Raw genomic sequence first — 22,087 nt, 5'->3', positions numbered from 1 at the left:
AATTTACATTTACATTTTTACATGGAGGACGTGGCCTCGCATTTTGTGCTGGACTGTTCCTATTAGACGCAGAACCAAGGGTGAATTGCATATGTCTGGATCCAAATTGAGGTGGCATGGTGAGCAAAATAACTGAGAATTGGGATACAGCCTGAGGAATTACCAGTGGCTGAGATTGATTCAAGCATTCCATCCATCATTACTGCGTGCCTACCTCTGCTTTACAAATGAAGCCTCTCCTCTGTATACAGCACAAAAGAAAAAAAACTCTTAATGTTGGAGCACATGAGGCAGGTCCATAAGAGCTATAATACGGAAAGCAATTGAATGAATAGCAATCTAACAGGTACCCTTTGCCCCACATGACTCCTTTACTGCGCATTCCCACCCCTCCGAGCATCATCATTGGCTAAGGGCTGGATCTTACAAAACAATCCTTTCCTCTTTGTGCGTCCATGATGGGTGTGTGCCAACAGGCATCTCTACCAGAAATGAGGAGGACTTTCTCCCTCTTGGTCAAATCCAGTGGCCATCTTGAGGGTCCTGAAAAGTGACCCTCCCCCTGACATATATGAAGTCCTTCGAGGATTCAAATGCTTGAAAGAAATGATTTACTACAGTATCTCTCCCTCTCTCTGTCTGTGTGTATGTCTGTCTGTGTCTCTATCTCTCACTCATATAGACCTGACTTGGGAGAAAAGACCTGTTTCTGCACTCACGACAGCCTCCCTCTCTCTCGCAATCCAAAGGTAGGGGTGTTGGGTTCAAGAGGGAGGTTTCCTATGTTGAAGCTCTCTCAGTTATCTGATAGTACAGAGACAACGCACCTACACAGAATCAGGGTGATTTTAAGCCTCCAACATACATGAGCTAAATGGTACCCAAACATCATGCTGAAATAAATAGCATTTCCAAAGAAATACATTCTTAGGAGTTGGTAGTATAATACAAATCATAGAGGCTTATTAAATAAATTTAAAGTGCAATGCAGAAGACAAAAATAATAGCCAAAATCCAAATTTAGTCAATCTAGGGAATTAGCTTAAGGTTCAAATCAAATGCAGCTAAATAAATGACATGAAAATAAGTGGAAAGTATTTTAAGATCAGATGATGAAACAAACCAACAAGGGCTCAGTCTCCAAAGTTGGGGAGTCAGAAGACTGTCTCACCTCCAAAATGCATCATTTGTATAGACACCTCTACAATAGCAGCCAATGGAAATCACACAGCATAGGGTGAGCAAATGTAGCAATAAGCTGACAAATCACAATACAGCATTATACCGCGTCACCTAATGCCACTATTCTAGCACTAACCTCTAGCTGAATATTAATATGCCCTATTCTAACCTAATGTCTTAGGAGCTGGCTGTACAAATCTAGTTACACAAGCAATGGAAGTTTTATAAACAATGATACAGGCAGGAATAGCCTTGAATGTTGCAGAAGGCTTCCTCAGTAATTCTTCAACAACAACATGTCAAAACAGAGCACAAGTGTCCATTTTGATACCGTGCAGTGTCAGAATGAGTAATGAAAACACACATCATGGCAGCTTTAAAATTCAAGATGGAAGTAAGGCCTAGTTCGGGTCTAGTTTACCCAAGCACAGGAAGATACAGTTCTGTCTAATGGAGCATTTTCGTTTTAGTGCAGAAATGTTCATAATGTTTGAGCACATAGCTTATTAAATTGAAGTCAATTTTGTCACTGAGCACTGTGAGATTCTCTGTATTTGTTCTCCTCTTTCAGAGCTGAAGCTGCAGAGAGACTCAGAGGGATCATCTTTTCCCTGCAGATCTACAAGCATGTGGCTACCGCCGACCCTCCTTCATTGGCCACAATGGATGAGGCTGGTTTGGTGTTTGGGAGCGTCAGTATTCATGGTGCGGGGGCAGCAGACGACCCAGCCCCACTCCATCAAGATAGATGGGGACATCACATTGGGGGGACTCTTCCCCGTCCATGCCAAGGGACCGGCAGGAATCCCCTGTGGGGAGATCAAGAAAGAGGCGGGTATTCACCGCATGGAGGCCATGCTCTATGCATTGGACCAAATCAACAGCGACCCCGATCTCCTGCCCAACATGACGCTGGGCGCGCGAATTCTGGACACCTGCTCGAGGGACACCTATGCTCTGGAACAGTCTCTCACCTTCGTCCAAGCACTGATCCAGAAGGACACGTCAGATGTCCGCTGTTCAAATGGGGAGCCACCCATTATCAGCAAACCAGAGAGGGTTGTCGGAGTCATCGGCGCATCGGCCAGCTCTGTCTCTATCATGGTGGCTAACGTTCTGCGTTTATTTGCAGTGAGTATTCGGGGAAAAGGTGGGGAGGTGTTTATGCTACTGCAATGCATGATGGAACTTGTCCATTCTTATCCTCTAAATCAAATGAAATTGTGAGGCTGGTGGTCCACTTTTTTAGCGCCATCTAAACTGTTTTGCCATCAGTTGCCCAATAAACTAATTTAAGCACTACAGAGAAAGTCGCTTTTGATTGGCTACTTGCCTTTCATATAAACAGTTGACCCTTTTAGGGGGTCACCTGCTGGTGAGTGGCCATGTAAGGGTATACCATATTGCTGACATAAAAGATGATTTTAGGAATGATTGTGCAGAACTTGAAGACATCTGTATAGACATGGGGAAATGTCAATGTCACTCGGGGCCTCAGGTTACATAGAGCAGGGGGACCTTGCTTGGGTACAAAGGTGGCATAGGTGGGGTCTGCATAGGTGAGCGGGAGGATATTTTGGTAAATAGCCGGGTCACTTGAAGAAAGAGGGGAAAATAAGACATCAAGCGTGCATGATGGGAGAGGGCCTGGGGGCAATCCCAGTTGATCAGTTGTCGGTGACTTTTTACTGGATCCAGATGCTAGGACGTAGACTTTTATACAAATTCCTATGAAGAGATTTTCGGATGATTTTGTTGCAACTTCGGTGTTTTAATGTATTTTTAATGGTTGCATTGGTTCTGCTGGTATTTATTATTTACCCTGCAGAATTGTTCTGCAGGGTGTACATAAGTGAACGACCAAAAAAAATACTAGGAGGGAACAAGTCTTTAAACATTGTACTTGAAGTTCAGCGAAGATTGCCAACTTTACCTGCTTTGCTCGCCTGTAAGTGGTTCTGCAAGTGAATTTTTTATGACAATTCGCCTGCTGAAATAGTTTTTATCGATTGCTTTCTCCCAGACACTTACTCGTAGGTAACATTTTCTGGTCTTCATTTTTTTTTTTTTTTTTTTTTTCCACTGATATCCTTGGTTTAAATTGTTGCCTTTCTATTCTTCGTCGTATGTTTTTGATGCTTTTTATTGTATAATGGGCATACTTATACTTGCTCTGATAATCATTGTATATGGTGTTTTTTTGTTTTTCTTATTATTCCTTTTCTTAGTGTTTCTTTTGTTGCTTGTTGAAACGAATAAAATATTTGGAACAAAAAAAAAATCTGAAGGTTATAGAGTAAATCCTTTGCAATTCCGCACACCCCTAAAAGTGAGATAACTGGATCTGGTAGAAAATGTTTGTAACCAGTTAATTTTTCCCCGGACAATTCAGTAGATTAAAAAAATGTATGCTATAACTGAATCTAGTATAAACCATTTTTTTTTTAAAACAATTTTTATTAACATTAATATTGCACCTTTCATCATACAGATTTCCTTTTCAAGACACTTTTCGTAATCATATCTGTTGGCTTTAACATTGGTGATAGCACTCCGTATAAACCATTTTTAAGTGACCAAGTGGCATTTCAACCAGAGGATCCCAGACAGAATGGGAAGATGGTGTACTATCTTTGCTTTTTTCATTTACAGGTTTATTTAGTGGAACTGCAAAGAGCATAGAATAAATCATAAAACCAATGCTATTGAGAAAAAAAGAAACACCAAGGAAAAAATAATAATTGCAAAAAGTAACAGAGCATTTTCTCTGATACTTTAGGGAATTTGAAGGTCAGTCTCTGAAAAGGAAAGCTATTTTGACCTTTGGGAGTAAAAGCAGGAAGAGGCTCAAAAGGGAAGTTTGTTTTGTTAAAGCAGGAATGGGGGTCGGGGGGATGCAGAGATGAGGATACAGACCTTGGATGGACCACATCAAGTGAGCTTGGCAGGTTCTATTCTAGGGCATGGAAGGGGCCACGGGTGTGTACGGCTGCAGTTCTAGTGTTGCAGAATCCTTGGCAGGGGTGATGGTTTGTTTGCACTGGACTGCTGGTGGAATGTGCTGCCTTTTGCTACAAACGTAACAATATTTGTTGCAATCAGCAAAGGGCGCTCTAAAGCACAACAAGAACAGGACACAAAACAAAATCCCCTCCGTGCGATGCATGAGTAATGAAAGCGCCAAAGAGGAAAACAGAACATCTTGGAAATGAACTGTGGAGCTTCACAGGCACCTTATGTGTCACATATGTATAATGATATTGAATTTTACACATATTATGCTAATGGAAATTAAGTGATTTACCCAGGATCACAAGATGTTCAGTCCAGTACTAGAGCCGGGAATAGACTACAAGTCTCCTGGTTCCAAAGTTGGTAGGTTCACCCTCCGACCACATCTCCTCTGGTTGCCTTTTTGGTCATTGCAGTTGCTGGGTGGGTTCCTTCGTTAAAAACCAAAGGAAATGATGGACGGAGTGTTGAACATTGCGAGCACTCACCCCCAGTCAACTGATCTGGGTTTAATCCATCACCGTTCTTTAGCCCACTCTGCCACCCCAGTTCAGACATGGCCATATGCAAATCAGTCTGACCCTGTGCCTCATGGGAACAGTCCAGCCCGAACTGCCAAGCCATGTCTTCCCTGGACCGGAAACAAGCTTCCTAGGACCGGTTTCTGGCACTTCAGCCGTCTTCAGCCAGGCTTGCTTGAATCCAGTGGCAAAGTGAGCAACGGACTCACGTCTGAGCATACCCTGCCAACTTATGGCGAACACAGCAAAAACCAAAGGAAATGATGGACGGAGTGTTGAACATTGCAAGCACTCACCCCCAGTCAACTGATCTGGGTTTAATCCATCACCGTTCTTTAGCCCACTCTGCCACCCCAGTTCAGACATGGCCATATGCAAATCAGTCTGACCCTGTGCCTCATGGGAACAGTGCAGCCCGAACTGCCAAGCCATGTCTTCCCTGGACCGGAAACAAGCTTCCTAGGACCGGTTTCTGGCATTTGAATCCAGTGGTGAGTGCTTGCAATGTTCAACACTCCGTCCATCATTTCCTTTGGTTTTTACTTTGTTCGCCATAAGTTGGCAGGGTATGCTCAGACATGAGTCCCTTGCTCACTTTGCCACTGGATTCAAGCAAGCCTGGCTGAAGACGGCTGAAATGCCAGAAACCGGTCCTAGGAAGCTTGTTTCCGGTCCAGGGAAGGCATGGCTTGGCAGTTCGGGCTGGACTGTTCCCATGAGGCACAGGGTCAGACTGATTTGCATATGGCCATGTCTGAACTGGGGTGGCAGAGTGGGCTAAAGAACTGTGATGGATTAAACCCAGATCAGTTGACGGGGGGTGAGTGCTTGCAACGTTCAACACTCCGTCCATCATTCCCTTTGGTTTTTGCTTTGTTCGCCATTAGTTGGCAGGGTATGCTCAGACGTGAGTCCCTTGCTCACTTTGCCACTGGATTCAAGCAAGCCTGGCTGAAGACGGCTGAAATGCCAGAAACCGGTCCTAGGAAGCTTGTTTCCGGTCCAGGGAAGACATGGCTTGGCAGTTCGGGCTGGACTGTTCCCATGGGGCACAGGGTCAGACTGATTTGCATATGGCCATGTCTGAACTGGGGTGGCAGAGTGGGCTAAAGAACGGTGATGGATTAAACCCAGATCAGTTGACTGGGGGTGAGTGCTTGCAATGTTCAACACTCCGTCCATCATTTCCTTTGGTTTTTGCTTTGTTCGCCATAAGTTGGCAGGGTATGCTCAGACGTGAGTCCCTTGCTCACTTTGCCACTGGATTCAAGCAAGCCTGGCTGAAGACGGCTGAAATGCCAGAAACCGGTCCTAGGAAGCTTGTTTCCGGTCCAGGGAAGACATGGCTTGGCAGTTCGGGCTGGACTGTTCCCATGAGGCACAGGGTCAGACTGATTTGCATATGGCCATGTCTGAACTGGGGTGGCAGAGTGGGCTAAAGAACGGTGATGGATTAAACCCAGATCAGTTGACTGGGGGTGAGTGCTTGCAATGTTCAACACTCCGTCCATCATTTCCTTTGGTTTTTGCTGGGTTCCTTCGTTCCCAGCACCGAGGGTCTTGTGGTTGAGTCATTACTGCTTCTCTGCTGGGGTTTATATGCTGCTTTCCAATCTCTGGGCCTCCCTGAATCAGAACTCTTTCTTCTGAAAGATGGGTTTTTATGTTACCCTGAGGTGCTCTTGGTAGGGGACATCCTGAGTTCTAGGGGATGGTGGTCCCAGAGTCATGAGCTCTTGGAAGAGAAGCGTGTGTCTTTCCTTGGTGGTCCCAGAGTCATGGGCTCTTGGAAGAGAAGCGTGTGTCTTTCATTGGTGGCCCCAGAGTCATGTGCTCTTGAATAAGCGTGTGTCTTTCATTGGTGGCCCCAGAGTCATGGGCTCTTGAATAAGCGTGTGTCTTTCATTGGTGGCCCCAGAGCCATGGGCTCTTGAATAAGCGTGTGTCTTTCATTGGTGGCCCCAGAGTCATGGGCTCTTGAATAAGCGTGTGTCTTTCATTGGTGGCCCCAGAGCCATGGGCTCTTGAATAAGCGTGTGTCTTTCATTGGTGGCCCCAGAGTCATGGGCTCTTGAATAAGCGTGTGTCTTTCCTTGGTGGTCCCAGAGTCATGGGCTCTTGGAACAGAAGCGTGTGTCTTTCATTGGTGGTCCCAGAGTCATGGTCTCTTGAATGAGAAGCGTGTGTCTTTCCTTGGTGGTCCCAGAGTCATGGGCTCTTGAAAGAGAGGCTTGCATCTTTCCTTGACTCGCTGTGGGTTCTGGGATCGGTTAGGGTGTTGGCTTGGACAGGAAGGACAGCACAGCCCTGTTGGTTGTGTGTGATTTTGCTCTGTAGGTACGCAGATGGTGACACTTTCAGGATTTTGTTATTATGTTTTTTATGTTATTGCAATGTGCTGTTGTGCTCCATTTTACTGGGCCGTGTTGTTGTTGTGTTTTGTTAATACATCAGCTACAGTGTTTCCGCGTAAATATGCACAAGTTTGTCACATGGCACGTTCACGTTGCAGCAGTAAAATACCGTTATGCGAAATATCTCTGTGTATCCGCCAAAGGCAGGTTTATAGCATTGGCTAAAATCACTAAGAGATAAAAGGGAATAGGTAAACAGGTGCCGGTCAGTGACCTGTTTAGTGCACCGTGACGTGAGCTCTAACAGAGCAGGGCCAGAGACCGAGTGACGACAGCACTGCCTGCAGCCACGTCAGGGGTTTGGAGAGCCGGCCCAGGCTGCCCTTACGCAAAAGGGGCCCGGTGTGGGGGGAGCGCAGCGTTTGGCTCATGTGGAAATGGGCACGTGCCGTAAGGGGTTGTCAAACCCTCGGGGGTATTTTAGTCTGTTGTAAAGAAACCCACTACACGTCACACGGCCTTGCATACGCATATCCTCGAAGGTTTAGCGGGCCGGATTTAGAGAGAGGCCGCGCATGGCTGCAGTGGAGTGTAATGTGATGTCTGCTCTGCCATGTGACACTTTACACACATACGAGGGGCGGCCAGCCTGTGTTCAGAACCACGCATGCACATTCGCGCCGGCAGCATGTGCTCGGGCGCAGAGACATCTGTCGGCCGGTTTTGGTTCCCAGTCCGGCCCTGGATATCGGCGGAGGTCGGTGACTTGTGCAGCGCCGTGTCAGAGCTTCAACCGGTGGTAGACAGCGGTAGAGGCCTGTGGATGCGTGTGCAGCATTGTGTACGTATGTGAGGGGTGTGTATGTGTGGCAGGGGAGCAGGGAGCCGGGATGAGATGGTATTTCGCGGCCCTCCTTGGGAGTGGGCGGCCATATTGAACCTTAGCTGCACCAGCTGCATGTGCTGCTGCTTACGGGGACCTGATGCATTGCACACCCATGCATTTCCATTGACCTGACAGGCACACCGACCCGTGTGCTTCTGGGGACCTGACACGCACACCGTGCACTTTCAGGGGCTTGACACACACACCTATTCACTTCCGGGGACCTGACACGCACACCCATGCACTTCCGGGGAAATGACACGCACACCCTGGCACTTCCGGAGACCTGACATGCACACCCATGCACTTCCAAGGACCTGACATGCACACCCAGTCACTTCCAGGGCCCTAATTCGCGCACTCATGCACTCCACGGACCTAATACACACAACCGTGCTCTGGACCTGACACGCACACCCTGACATGCACACCCATGCACTTCCAGGGACCTGACATACAGACCCATGCACTTTTGGGGAGATGGCACTCACATCCATGTGCTTCTGGGGACCTGACACACACACCCATGCTCTTACGGGGACCTGACACGTACACCCATGCATTTCTTGGGACATGGCACGCACACCCATGCTCTTCTGGGGACCTGACACACATACCTGTGCACTTCCGGGGCCTTGACACCCACAGCCGTACTTTTATGGGGACTTGACATGCACCCCTATGCCCTTCAGGGGACCTGACGCACACCCAGTCACTTTTAGGGCCCTGATACGCACACTCATGCACTTCAGGGGACCTGACACGCACAACCGTGCTTTGGACCTGACACGCACACCCTGACATGTTCACTCATGCACTTCTGGGGACCTGACATGCACACCCATCTGGGGAGATGACACACACATCTATGCACTTCTGGGGACCTGCCACTTACACCCGTGCCCATACGGGGACCTGATACATAAACGAATGCAATTCTGGGGACCTGAAACGCATACAATGACCAAATAGTGACTCGCAATAATGCAAAACACGAGCAGGTTACACAGCCATATGCACATAAGTATTCATTTAATACCCTTCAACCACAGTAATCCAATTTTTTGTCCCTTTTATTTCACAAATTATTTTCCATGTTCATCCATCACGCCAAAGGAATGAAACTTCTGTGAACTTTTGCGTTTTATATATTCCAGAATTGCCCATCCAGGCCTATTCGTGAACATGAGAAATTTCAGATCCTCCAGATAATTACGAACATATAGCACCCAATGCATTTGGTCCTTATATGACCTTCCTCAGGGGTATCTGCAATTTTATATAAAAAAAATACATACATCAGTCCCATTTTTTATGGATAACCCACAAAAACTGCAACACAAATAATAATAAACCATACACTCTCCCATCCCATAACCATGTCTCGAATGCCCTTACCAATCACCATAAATCTCCCTTACATGCCCAAATTCATCTAAACCAAACCTAAAAAGCTGTTTTAATCTCCCTGCACACCGATCTGTAGTTTAACAAAACATGTGAACTACCCAGCCTCTCTGTGTTCTAAACAATATTAAAACGTGCCCCCACCAACCCTATACCCATGCACGTCTGGGGACCTGACACGCACACTCGTGGACTTTTGTGGACATTCACACACAGAGCGTGGTCTCACAGGAACCTGATACATACACCCATGCACTTCTGGGGCCCTAACACGCACACCATGCACTTCACTGGACCTGACACACACACACATGCACTTCTGGGGCCCTAACACCATTACCCATGTGCTTCCAGGGACCTGATACGTACACTCATGCGTTACCAGAGACCTGACACACACTAACCCATGCACTTCCCAGGACTTGACATACATGCTAATGCACTTCCATGGACTTGACATGCAGACCCATGCACTTCTCCGGACCTGACATACATGCCAGTGCATCTCTTTTTTAGTGTTGCTGGGCTTGGACGGAATTGGATCAGCCCTATATTTCCAGACTTTTTACACATCCTGGGATGACGCAGCCTGGAGATTCTGGGTCAGATTTAAAAAGATTTTGCATGATGTGTGGGTAACTGTTTAACGGAGACCCAACACAAACCCGAGGTTGGCATTTACCGACCAACTCAAATGGCGGTTTGAGTCGGTTTGTCACCAATGGTAAAACAAGACGCAACGCAGCACAATGCACAGCCTTGCATTACTTTGCATGTATAGGTGCTGCAAGGGAGTTCCCTACCCTTGGATTTTGACGCAAATCCATATCTACAAAGAATTGTAGACCTAGATTTGGGAGAAAATCCTGCGCCTCCCTGAAGTTGGCGTAATAAAGAGAAATGTGTTTATTTCTCCTTTTTTTTTTACCCCTCTTTGCATGTGTGCTGCATTCTGCACAAAGAAGGGAGCGATTTGAACTTAAATGGATGAAGACACTGCCAGTGCAAAGCATTCTCCAATGAAGCAGGAGGGCAAGAGATGACTCAGGGCTGCAGTCCAATCCTGTCCTGTTGTTGCCAGTGCACATAATGCTCAAAGGATGCCGCGAGCACAGACGCGTTTCAAAAGCAGGGGCGGCTCCTCCGATAAGGCGGAGGTGCATCACCCCACTGCTCTTTGAGCATAGTTATTATCATTTTATTTTTCGTAGGTTCAAGGCTCTGTTAGGGCGGGGCTGGTGGCACAGGGGGAGGAGTGCTTTGCACACTCCAAGTGTGCATGACTGCTTGGCAAGCCCTCTCGGGCCGGCCAAACAATCGTGCACACTTTGCATGTTCCCCACCAGGCTGCATTAGACAGCCTGGTGAGGAACATGCCCAGGCCGCCAGTACCCATCTGAGCGCCCATCCACGGCACTCGGACCAATCATGACGCTGCATTGCAGAGTTGTGGTTGGCTATGGGGACTCGGGGTGCTTCCGGGTTCCGGGACTCGCCGGAGAAGCGGAGGAGAGACGTGGCTGGTGGAAGGGGTAAGTGGTATTTTTTATTTTCTATTTTGTCCCTCCCCGTGCCACAACATCCTGGTTCCCTGCCAGCCGCTACTGTTCAAAAGCCAAAATGTGGTACTTCAACTGCATCAGTTCCACCAAACTCCTTGCTGTATTTGTAAAGGGAAAACATAGGTGTTACTACACTACTTGGAATACTGATTCAGGCAAAGCCCCTTATTTATGAGTTAATTGCAGTGTTTCCTCACAGCTCTTGTTATGAGGCTGTCTCTAAGTAGCCTGGTCGAATTTGCCTTTTAAAAAAAAAAAAAATTATATTCGAACAGTGCCTCTGTTGAACTACTTTTTGAATAATATTGTATTGTAGCATTTGTATAGCGCTTACTACTCATATGCGAGGTGTCTACCCACACTGATAGCAATTTACATTGTGAAAAGGGTGTGCTTGGGATGGTGCTGTTTTTGTTTTGAGCCTATGTGGGAAGTCTTCTCATGTCATGCGTGATGACCACCGAGGTGCAGTTATCTTGTATGTAGTGCCTGGCGGTGTGATGGGTGAGGGTATGTGAAAGACAAACGTGCAAATTATAATTATAATAAGGACTAACCAGTTTAGCCCCGGAGCAGGGGGTAGTCAGAGAAGTCCCAGTCATCCATATGGCGGCGTGCGCCAGCGAGAGTTGCTGGCGAATGACTAATAGGATACCATAAAGGCAAGAATGAGGAGTGGTAACACAAGCAGTAGCCATGCAACCTTTTGTTTTATTTATTTATTTTTAAAGGCAATGCACTGCCTACTGCTCAATAAATACATTGCATAAGGGAGCAAGGGTGTGGAAGAAGAATCTGAGCAGACACTACACAAACTTTAAAAGGTCCTGATTCCGCCTACTCCTCCTAGACCAAAGGTAGCCAACATTTTGAACAGAGGTTTACGCCCAAGCCCTTCCATGTGGTGGAGGTCCGCAGTCGGGGCAGGGCCCGCATTTGTGCAGAGGGGGACCCTGAATTCGTGCTGGAGCCTCCGCAATGGGTAGTTGCAGTACGGAGGTCCCACTTCGTTGTGGGGTCCCTGTCACAAGTGCGGAGGTCATTTGTGAATCAGGACCAAAGTGTTTAGCAGGTTGCTGCTCTAACAGCACAAGTGTAAACCCACTTGCTTTGCGTTACTCTGATGTCCTTACCCCTCCATGCACACCCAATACTTTTCTTGGATCCCAGAAACCCTTATTTGTTTCTCATTTACGTAAGGAGGCATCCTCCTGACCGTGTCAAATTTCCTCTCAGAGCTACTTCTATTTTAATCATTAGTAATGCATGACATCTCAGGGTAAAAAAGAGACAATGTGGTTAAAGAAAACTTATCCAGCTTCCAATATGTCGGCTAGAATTGCACCATCAATTGTTCTTTTTGCATTCGTCACCCCAAGTGAGATGGGTATGTCCAGACGTGGGTCTCGTGATCGCCATGCCACTAGAGTCAAGCTAGCCTGGCTGATGAGAGGTGATACCCTAAACCGGTTCTAGGATGCTTGTTTCCATTCCAGTAAGGACCTGTCCTGGTAGTTGAGGCTAGACTGTTCTCATGGGGAGCAGGGTCAAGACCGATTTGCATATGGCTGGGTCCAAACGGTGGTGATAAAGTGAGCTAAAGAATGATGGATTTAGGCCCAGATTTCTGTATTGGGGGTGAGCGTTTGACATTGTCCAGCATTCGTACATCAGTTGTTCTTTTTGCTGAACAGCAGCATGGCACTCACTTGGTAGTTCTCAATTTGTTCAATCTTAGCCCATCTCTTCTCTGATCTGTGAGCCTTGTGTAAAACATTTTTTATATATGCCTCCACAAATTAACGTTACTTCTGAACTCCTTTGTCTGTCCCTGCACAATCAACCCCTACCCACCACCCATTACCTCTGCTCTCATCTCTTGCCAGAGGCATTTGAACTAAAACAAAATATAGCCAATCGGTGTCATTTCCTTCCTTGGCCAACTCCTAATTCAACCTCTCTGACTAGCGGCCCCAACAGCAGAGTGTGTTCGTTGAGTCTGCAGGATCCGGCAGTTTTAGTCTGCCCTGAAAGAGCAGAGCGTTTGCCTGCCTTGTCCATCCAAGAACTCTGGTCTCGGACAATACTGGCAGATTGCAGGGAAAACTTAGACTACCTTCCTACTTTAAGGCTGGTCGCTTGTTTGTAGTAAGGCAAACGGGAACTACTGAACAAGTGGTTAAGATTGGCCCTGGGAACTTTTACCCCATTGTTTAGGGCGTGTCTATTAGTCACCCCACCCCCTAGCTGGTTTCAGACATACATTTGACACCTCCAGGCATCCACTTCAGAACACTGTGGAAGATCAGAAGAGGACTGGACCAGCTGTCTGTGGCTTGAGAGGAGCCCTGAAGGACTGGACCTGCTCCCTCTTGTACCCAGGACAAAGAAGTGAACACCAAGGCTCAGCGGCTGGCCTCCAGTGTGGCTACATGGAGACAACAAGCTGCAAGAGACTTTTTCTTGGAAGTACCTAGCTGGTCAGTGTTAGACCTGGCATATGGGCCTTCAGCACTGATTGTCCCACCCTCTTAACTAGCACGTTAAACATGTCGCAGGCCTGCCACTGCAGCCTATGTGTGCAGTTCAAACTGCCCATTTTGACCTGGTAAAATAAGATATGCCTTTTGCCAGGCCAAAATCTTCCTTTTTATTGCATATAAGTTACCCCTAGAGTAAGCGGGGACAGCCCAGATGGCAGAGTGCATTGTAATTAAAAAGTAGCACTTTAAGTCTTACATGTCCTGGAAGTGAAAAACCTTTTAAGTTATTTTTTACTAGTGCAAGGTCTACCTTTCCCATAGGATAACATTGTAGTTACCTTATTATATTTAATAAGCTGAGATTTTTAAATGGGAACAGGTAACCAGTTCATGTTTGGTGGCTTTGGAATTGTAATTAAAAATCCTAACTTATGGTGAAGTCGGATTTTGAATTACAATGTTGAAAATGCCACTTTTAGAAAGTTGGCATTTTTCTCTCTTAGCCATTTACTGCCGGCGGCCTCTCTCTGGGTCACATGAGTGGGGGTAGTTGACCGTTGGGCTTTGTATATTCCTCCTAGACAGCCACATACAATAGGGAACATAGGTGTAAATGGGTGGGCCATTATTGTCAGGATGGGAGTAAGTAGCTGGGCACAGTCCCACTAACACCTGAATAAGCTAGCTCCTGCTGCCACAAAAAGGAATGCATTCCACCTGTAGTTAGCCTGGAGCCAGGGCAAGGAAAACATGGCACCTGTGCAGGTCAACAGCAAGCCGCTAAAAGCTTTCCCCACTTCAAAGGCAAAACTGGGTATAAATATTGGACCTCAGACACCAATCCTTCAGTACACGTCTGGACCTGTAGATACTCTGCCAGGAAGAAAGACTGCTGTGCTGATGAAAGGACTGCCACTCTGCTGGATTGTTGCTCTGAAGGACTGTTCCCCTGCTGCATTGACTTGCTACCTGCTGCTCTCTTACTTGGGTAAGAAGGACTGGGCCTGCATCTGTTGAAACCTGGACCCCAGAGTCACTCCAAGGGATAGTTGGCTGGCCTCCTAACTTAAGCCTTAAGGACAGAAGGCTCCAACAATTTCGAACCCAGCACCTGGATTCTGCCATCTATGAGTCTACCCTGCAGAGTGGTGCCACCCCAGTCTTGGATCCTTGGAAGTTGGGTTAAGGTGTTCTGCCAGTCTCTCTGGATCCAGCAGAACCAATACATGTTCTCTGCTGCGATGTGCAACCTCGAGGAGAACTGACCCATTGTCACCCATGCATCCCGATCTTCCCCATTGCAAAGACCTTCATCGCAGCCCGCTGCCTCATTGGAACCACTAGTGTATCTTTGACGAAAGCCCTCGCATCCCTCGTCAACAGCATCCTCGAAGACCTCGCTGGACTCTGCATCACCATTAAATATAATGGGGTTGCCTTATGTCCCTCAAAACCTGGGTATACAGTTATAACCTACAGAGAGTTCTGTCGGGTAACACAGTTCTTCAGCGAGAATTGTGAAAGATTTTGAACATTCAACATCCGTGACAAAGGGTCGAGAAATGATTCCTTTGTTCTCTTGAGGAAAAAGAGCAGGTGTTTTTCTACAACATTTCTTTATCATCCTCTATTAACAAATCAGAAAACATGCGTACCAACTTGTTTTGAAAACAAATTGGAAAAAAAACCAAATTAAAAAACCACAGAGAAGACACAAAGAACTCTTTCTAATTTGTTATATTCAGCACCATATCAAATACTACTTCTAGCAAAAAAATTTTTTTGTTCAAAACATAATAAATCAAAAAATATGACAATGAAATCGTGATGCATGCTGAAAATGAAATAATCACAGTATACATACATACAAAACATACATGAGATGAAAACATAAAATGTCTGATTCCCAAGAATCAAGGTTTAACTGTCCGTTATTTTCGTTTTCTGTCTTAGAATAGCTGATGCAGGACATTAAACAATGCAGTCAACGTTTCGACCCTTTGGTTATTTGTTAATAACTATGCATCTTATTCAGGACTTAAAAGATGAAAAACAGGGGACAGCCTGTAAGGAAGTGATACCTTTCATTAGTTTTGTGTGTGTTAGGTCCAGTGGAGGGAGTTAAAAAGTGCACGTAAAATGAAGGAGGACACCCAATGATGACTCAACTTCAAAAGATTAAATACAGGAGGAGAACCAAACTTCTTCAAGTCACAATTGTGTCCTTCGAAAGGATCAACATATGTCCAACTGCAATATATGCACAATATCACCAGGGACCCCAGCCGGGGTTCACTAAGAGAAAATATATCGTTGAAAATAATTCTACAAACTAATCCATAGCACAATCACCATATTACAGCCTGCAGCTGAGGGGGATGACTTTACCCCCGAAGTAGAACTCGTACTGTGTATCTTCCCACAGCCTGTCTCCGGAGGAGCTGGTAGATAGGAAGGCAGAGAGGAAGTTCTAACTGCATATGGCCCAGTGGAGAATGGAAAAGAAGAAACTCGCAATGGAGGAGAGGAAAATATTGCTGTCTCAAGAATTGAGGGGCATATTAGCAACGCTTTGCGATAACTATCGCAAAGCGTGCTTAGCGCTCCTTTTCCTAACGCCCGCTATCGCACGTTTTTATCGCAGAGATATAGCGTTATTAGCAACGCGTATCTCCAAGGCGATAAAAATTCCTGCGATAGCAGGGAAATCGCCGTTTTGCAGGGAACATCGCTGGTTTTCCAGCAATGTTCCCTGCAAAACAGCGATAACTTTGCTGATACGACCCTGTGGTCGTATCAGCAGAATCCACCCCCTATGTTAGGGGTGGCTTAGTCAGGATTTTAGCAGACGTTAGTTTTTGGAGAAAACAGCAGTTTTCTCCAAAAACTAACGTCTGCTATAATGCTAGGGCATCCTTGCTGATAGCGCGAAGCCGCGTTATGGATGTTCTGACATGTAGTGAATGTCAGGAACGCCCACTTTGCATCTCATTAGAGATGCAAAGGTAGGCGTAGTGAAAAAGGGTGCTAACATGCGAATATGCATGTTAGCACCCTCTTGCTGCGAGGGCGATGGTTTTATCTCCGCTTTTCTGGCTTTTAAAGCCAAAAAAGCGGAGATAAAGCCCTTGCTGATATGCCCCTGAGTTTGAAGGAGCTGTGCCTCAAGACCAATAGGCAGGGCCCAGCAGTGAAGGTGGCAGCATTCTCACAGTGCCCTCTGGAGACAAGTAGGTCCATATTCCCAAGGTCTCTGGCCTGACTTTGTTGTGGGAAAATACATTGACAAGTGTGTATGAAGCTTATGAGGTAGCTTTGCAGATCCAGAGGATCCCTGAGGAGGATTGGGGGCTAGCCTCTGGAAGCCCATCCCTAGTGAGGGAGGGATGCCCTATTTGTTCTAAATAAGAGAGGCAGGTTGAGGTATCCCCCATGATGGTTTCACTTGTCAGAAAGTATGGCCTCACCCTGAGAAGTACAGGCAAAAGTTTAGGGACAACAGTAACCTGGACCAGCTGTCCTGGGTGGATTGTGTGAACTCTTTTTGCAAGGCACTGGATGGGTGGGTGAAGGGCAGTGGAGTGAAGGATTATCAGAGGCTGTACAATTTCGCTGTGAGAGAACACATGCTCCGTCTTTGTTTTGCAGATCTGCACCAAAACCTTATTGATAGCAAGCTCGCTGACCCCAGGGAGCTTGCCAAGGAGGCAGACCACTGGCTCAGCACAAGGGCCCAAAAGTAGGTATTTGGGGGCAATCCCCAGAAGTGTGAGCAGGGTCCCCACCAGAAGAAAGAGGGGGAGACAAACATAAAAACAACTTTAAAGGTACCCAAACAAGTTTTTAGGGATCAGGATTCCCAATCCCCACCTGAAAAGAAGAAGAAATGCCCCCCTGATTGTAAGTCCTCAGAGAAGGTGCCCCCTAAGTGCTATGAGTGCCAACAGTTTGGGCACTGCAAGGGGGATGCCAGGTGTCTCAAGCGGGCACAGACCCCCACTGATGGGCAAACACCGGGGTTGGTTAGTGTAGTGCTTAGGGAGGAGATTTCCCCAGATAGTGTAGGGGACAGCGTAGATCTTACCCTAGTGTCCCTGGGTGATGGAGAGATGGTGCAGAGAACTCACTCACATGCCTAGTAACACTAGGTATTACAAGCAATTGGTCACCATCAATGGGCAGAGAATGCTGTCGATGAGAGACACTTGAGACAGCATGACAACTGTCTGGTGTCATCTGGTGACCTCAGAGCAGGTAGTCCCTAATGCATTTTGCCAGGTTATTGCAGCCGACAACCATGAGTGGCTCTCATTCCGTTTGAAGGAGGGGCGGTCTCGGGTTCCTTCAGGGTAGCTGTAAGGCCACCATGCCTCTAGATTGTCTGCGTGGCATTGACCTTCAGGACATCATTTGGAAGGAGGTGGAGCACAGGTCACATTTGGAGATGTTAGGGTGGCCTGAGACGGTGTGTCTGACCACATGATCCATGGCCACTCGAGATGGTAGTCAGGAGGACGTGGAACCTGGAAAAATGGCCCAGGTGCTTGCCAAAAAGAGGAAGGGCAAGGGGCATTGGAAACCCATTCCGGAGACTTCCATGGTCTGGGAGGAGGCTGAGCCTGAGGGTGAAGCCCCAGAATCTACAGGGAAGGACATTGTCACCATGGGGACCCTACCTGAACTGATCAATTGGCAGAAGAAAGGGGGTCTCAATAGGGAGGAGTTTTGCAAGGCACAGAGTGAGTGCCCTGCTCTTGAGGGCCTACGTCGGCAGGTCAAGGCCCACGCTGCTGACAACACCTTTGGTGATCACCTGATTTACTGGGAGAATGGTTTCCTGTATAGTGAGCCTAAGGTCCCTGAGCCTGGTTTAACCCATGTGTTGGTGGTCCCCCATTGCTACAGGGCCTTCCTACTGGAGGTGGCTCATGATTTTCCCCTGACAGGCCATCTAGGACAGGACAAGACCATTGAAAGGCTTGTCATTCCGTTTTTCTGGCCCCAGATGAGTATGGCCTCAGATGCATTTTGCAGGTCATGCCCTACCTGACGGGCCAGTGGAAAGTCAGGAGGGAGGCGGAAGACTCCCCTGAAGCTATTCCCTGTCATTGGCACTCCTTTGGAATGGGTGGGCATCAACATTGTTGGGCCTCTGGATCCCAAGAAAGCCCTTGTGAACAGGTTCATCATGGTTTTGGTGGACCATGCCAAATGCTAGCCGGAGGCTAAAACTCTGGCATCAATATCTGCACAAGCAGTGGCCAGGGCACTGATGAGGATCTTTACCCGTGTGGTTTTTCCCAAGGAGGTTGCATCTGACATAAAATGTAAATGTTGTAGACTTGTAAAGCGCACAGCTGCCCCAGCAACGGGGCGTCCCGGCGCTGTAGACCGCTGGGGAACCCGTCCTGGCTATCCCTGTGAGATGGTCCCTTTCTTCTCCAAGGTGAAACCAGGCATCCCCGGCGTCTGTGGGGGGCCGTTGTAGAGATGAGGCAAGCTTAATGCCCAGAGTTGCCGAGTGTGTTCCTGGTTAGAGTAGGTACCGAGGTGAGAATTATCGAGTCCGTTTTGACCCTGGTCCACGACCCTGCCGCGTCGGGAATTGAACCCTGGTCCCTGGCCGATTCTCTGCTTACGGGTCTGCCGCCTCTAACCAGTGAGCCACACCTCTCCACATAGGCACCCACATCATGTTTGCATACAGTAAGCCCATTTGAAAGGAGTGTGGGGTAACCTATAAGTTCTCCAACCCTTACCACCCGAAAACTAATGTGCTTGTTAAGCGGTTCCACAAGACCCTAAAAGGCATGATCATGGACCTGTCAGAGTCCCTGAGGCGGAAGTGGGTCGTGCTCCTGCCATGCCTTTTGTTTGCCTACAGAGAGGTACCACAGAAGGAGATTGGCTTCATCCTATGGGCACCCTGTAAGAGGACCTCTCAGTCTGTTGAAGGAGGGATGGCAGCAGGTCCTCAGTAAGGCCCCCCAGGATGTGGTTAGCTATATGCTGGCACTCCGTAACCATATGAAGCGCTTCTGGAAGAATGCCAAATATCTAGAAGCCAGGCAAGAGGTCATGAAACAGTGGTATGACCAGAAAGCCACTCTGGTCGAGTTTCAGCCTGCCCAAAAAGAGGGGGTGATGGTGCGTGTGGAGCCCAGGGCCCTGCAAGACTGCTGGTCTGGGCCCTATGAGGTGAAAGAGCGCAGCAGTGAGGTCACCTACCTGGTAGACCTCAATACTCCCAGGAACCCTTTAAGGTTTTTGCAAGCCAATCGCCTCAAATTCCACTTGAAAGGTCCAAAGTAACCATGCTCCTGGCTACAGATTATGGAGTGGAGGAGGAGGAGAGGCACATGCCCTACATTACTTAAAAATTATCTGGTTTCTTCTAGTTATACCGCCATCATAGGAGGCTGAGAATACACCATCGCTCTAAATGCACTCTTTCCTCCCTTGTTTCAGTCTTACAGCGCCAATTCATATTCAGTTTTCTGAATCTTTTAAACATGCTTCTACACAGTTCCAGTAGCAGCCCGTGGAGGGAGTTCCGTGGGGTGATGAGGTGGGGCGGGGGAGGGGCAGGGTGGGGGGTAGTAAACACTGACATATGGATGAGCGGAGGTAAGTAAACAATTAAATAAATAAAACATATTTATTTAATTGTTTACTTACCTCCGTTCATCCATATTCCGGTGTTTACTACCCCCCACCCTGCCCCGCCTCACCGCCCCACGGAACTCCCTCCACGGGCCGCTACTTTACAGTTCTAAAAATGCGCATGAATAAGCCTTAAAATCCTACATTTTGTAATATGCATATATACTTGCACTCCTACGTCAACTTTCTAATCCCACAAAGGAGCATTAAGCGTTCTCATGTTCAATGTAAAATAGGAGGGAGACTGCCCCACTGTTATTGCAACATGATTCTGCCTGTAGTGTCATGTTTGGCCTTACTCAGGCCCACAAAATACATTCTGTTGAGCACAGAATATGATAACTGGGGATACCTCTTATCTGATTTCCTCATATGCTGACATATCATTAATCTGCTGCTTTCATCCTTCTTTTCAAGGAGTCAGATTTGTTTTAGGGTTGCAACTATTCTGTTAATTTCCCTCCCTTTCAATTTATGACTGTCTTATTTTTGCCAGCACATTCAGCTCACAGTTTATGCTTCTCAGTTCCGCTATTTGTTATTACTTGAAAGGGTACTATATATTTGTATTAGTCAGTTACTTGCTATCTAACAAACGTGTAGAAATGCGTACTGCATCTTCTGGATCTGCCTGTCATTGGTTAACATTTGGTATCCTTCAATGTAACTTACACCACTGACAGGGTTCTGGTTGCTTACTCATGCCCCATGCAATAATAGCTATGCATAAAATAGCTTTTTTGCACCAAGAGTAGTTGTCTAATTAAAATTAATAAGTGTTTTAGGAGGTGACATGGGTCATTATTCTGGGATGGTTAGTGTCAAATGTGAACTCTCACTTTGACCTCCCAATGACATCTATGGTAGGCCTATGACTAGGGGTGGGTGGTGAACTTTGCTCTCTGGGTGTAGTTTGTGGAATTCTGCGTTCCGCTTGGAACACAGAGTTTGGCAAAAACCCTGCCAACCCGGCAGCGGAGTGGAGTTTACCGGAATGTTCACCCCTAGTCTCAGCAATCCAGCTTTGGGGAATTTACTTGTGGCAACAATAGAGGTTCTTGGCCAAGCAGCCAGATAGACTTCATCCCCCAACCAGTAGTGCACCAGCAGGCCCATTTGCAGAGTGGTTGAGAAAGGGGGTGGGGCCTCTGACGTCGTCTCAGCAATCCCGCTGTGGGGGACTTACTAGTAGCAACAATAGGGGTACTTAGTCCCCGCTGACCCTCAGAAGTCAAGGGGACTTTCTTAGGGGTGGCCGAGCAATGCTCCACCTGCTCACGGAACTCAGCGGAATTTGGCAGAGTTTTTCGGCAACTCCGAAGAATTCCACTGAGTGAAATTCCATGAGCTCTGCCCAGGCCTACCTGTGACCTTTAGGGTTGGGGACCCAAAATGGATGCTGCACTGGAGGTCAAGAAGATGACTGTTGTGAGCATGCTCCACGTTAAGGAATGTTCTGACCCCAGGTCATCTCTCTGTGCTAATAGGCTTAACTAGAAGGCCATAGCCTCTCACATGGTGACCTTCTCTCAATCAAGTCCCCTGATCACTGATCACTAGCTGTAAACTGCAACCCACATCTACTCCACATTGCGAAAAGCAAGGGAATCACTTTGGGCTGGATCGGGTCAGTTTGGAGGTAATTCCCCTGCAAAGAGGCAACACCTATTCACTTGGTCGCTAGCATCTGTATTAGAAAGGAAGAAGCAGGAACACATTAAAACTGTTTCCAATGCAGTTCATTTTCTAGACCACTTGAAGAGGATAAATAAAAATGGCTAAAGACCTACCTGCGGAACAAATTCCCATAAGTACATCTTGGTAATATGGTGGCACTACTGTTTCTTGGTTGAGATTTTTTATTTACTTGGGACTAATAGCTTCACGCCTAAGGAAAGCATTTTTATGATAATGTATGAATATTTAACTGCTTACAAGCATGCAGTCCTGCAATTCACTGATGAACCGCAGGTAGAACTAAATATGTATTGATAGCTTTATTAAGACATTTGAGTGT

General features: G+C 47.0%; 1 protein-coding gene across 2 annotated transcripts in view; it reads left to right on the top strand.

Annotated features, from left to right (window-relative positions):
• LOC146797023 (metabotropic glutamate receptor 6-like) overlaps positions 1-22,087 on the top strand; it is a 367,831-nt gene that overhangs the window by 23,690 nt on the left and 322,054 nt on the right. For both annotated transcript variants that reach the window (XM_085629614.1, XM_085629615.1), the window contains exon 2: positions 1,754-2,313. In XM_085629614.1, coding sequence (XP_085485740.1) covers positions 1,810-2,313 — 504 coding nt within the window. In that variant the 5' untranslated portion in view covers positions 1,754-1,809. The remainder of the gene's footprint in view (positions 1-1,753; positions 2,314-22,087) is intronic.

This window comes from Triturus cristatus, chromosome 10 (assembly GCF_964204655.1).
Source record: "Triturus cristatus chromosome 10, aTriCri1.1, whole genome shotgun sequence".
NCBI lineage: Eukaryota > Metazoa > Chordata > Amphibia > Caudata > Salamandridae > Triturus > Triturus cristatus.
The sequence above is the reverse complement of the archived record's forward strand: the minus strand, read 5'-3'. Positions and strand labels throughout refer to the sequence as shown.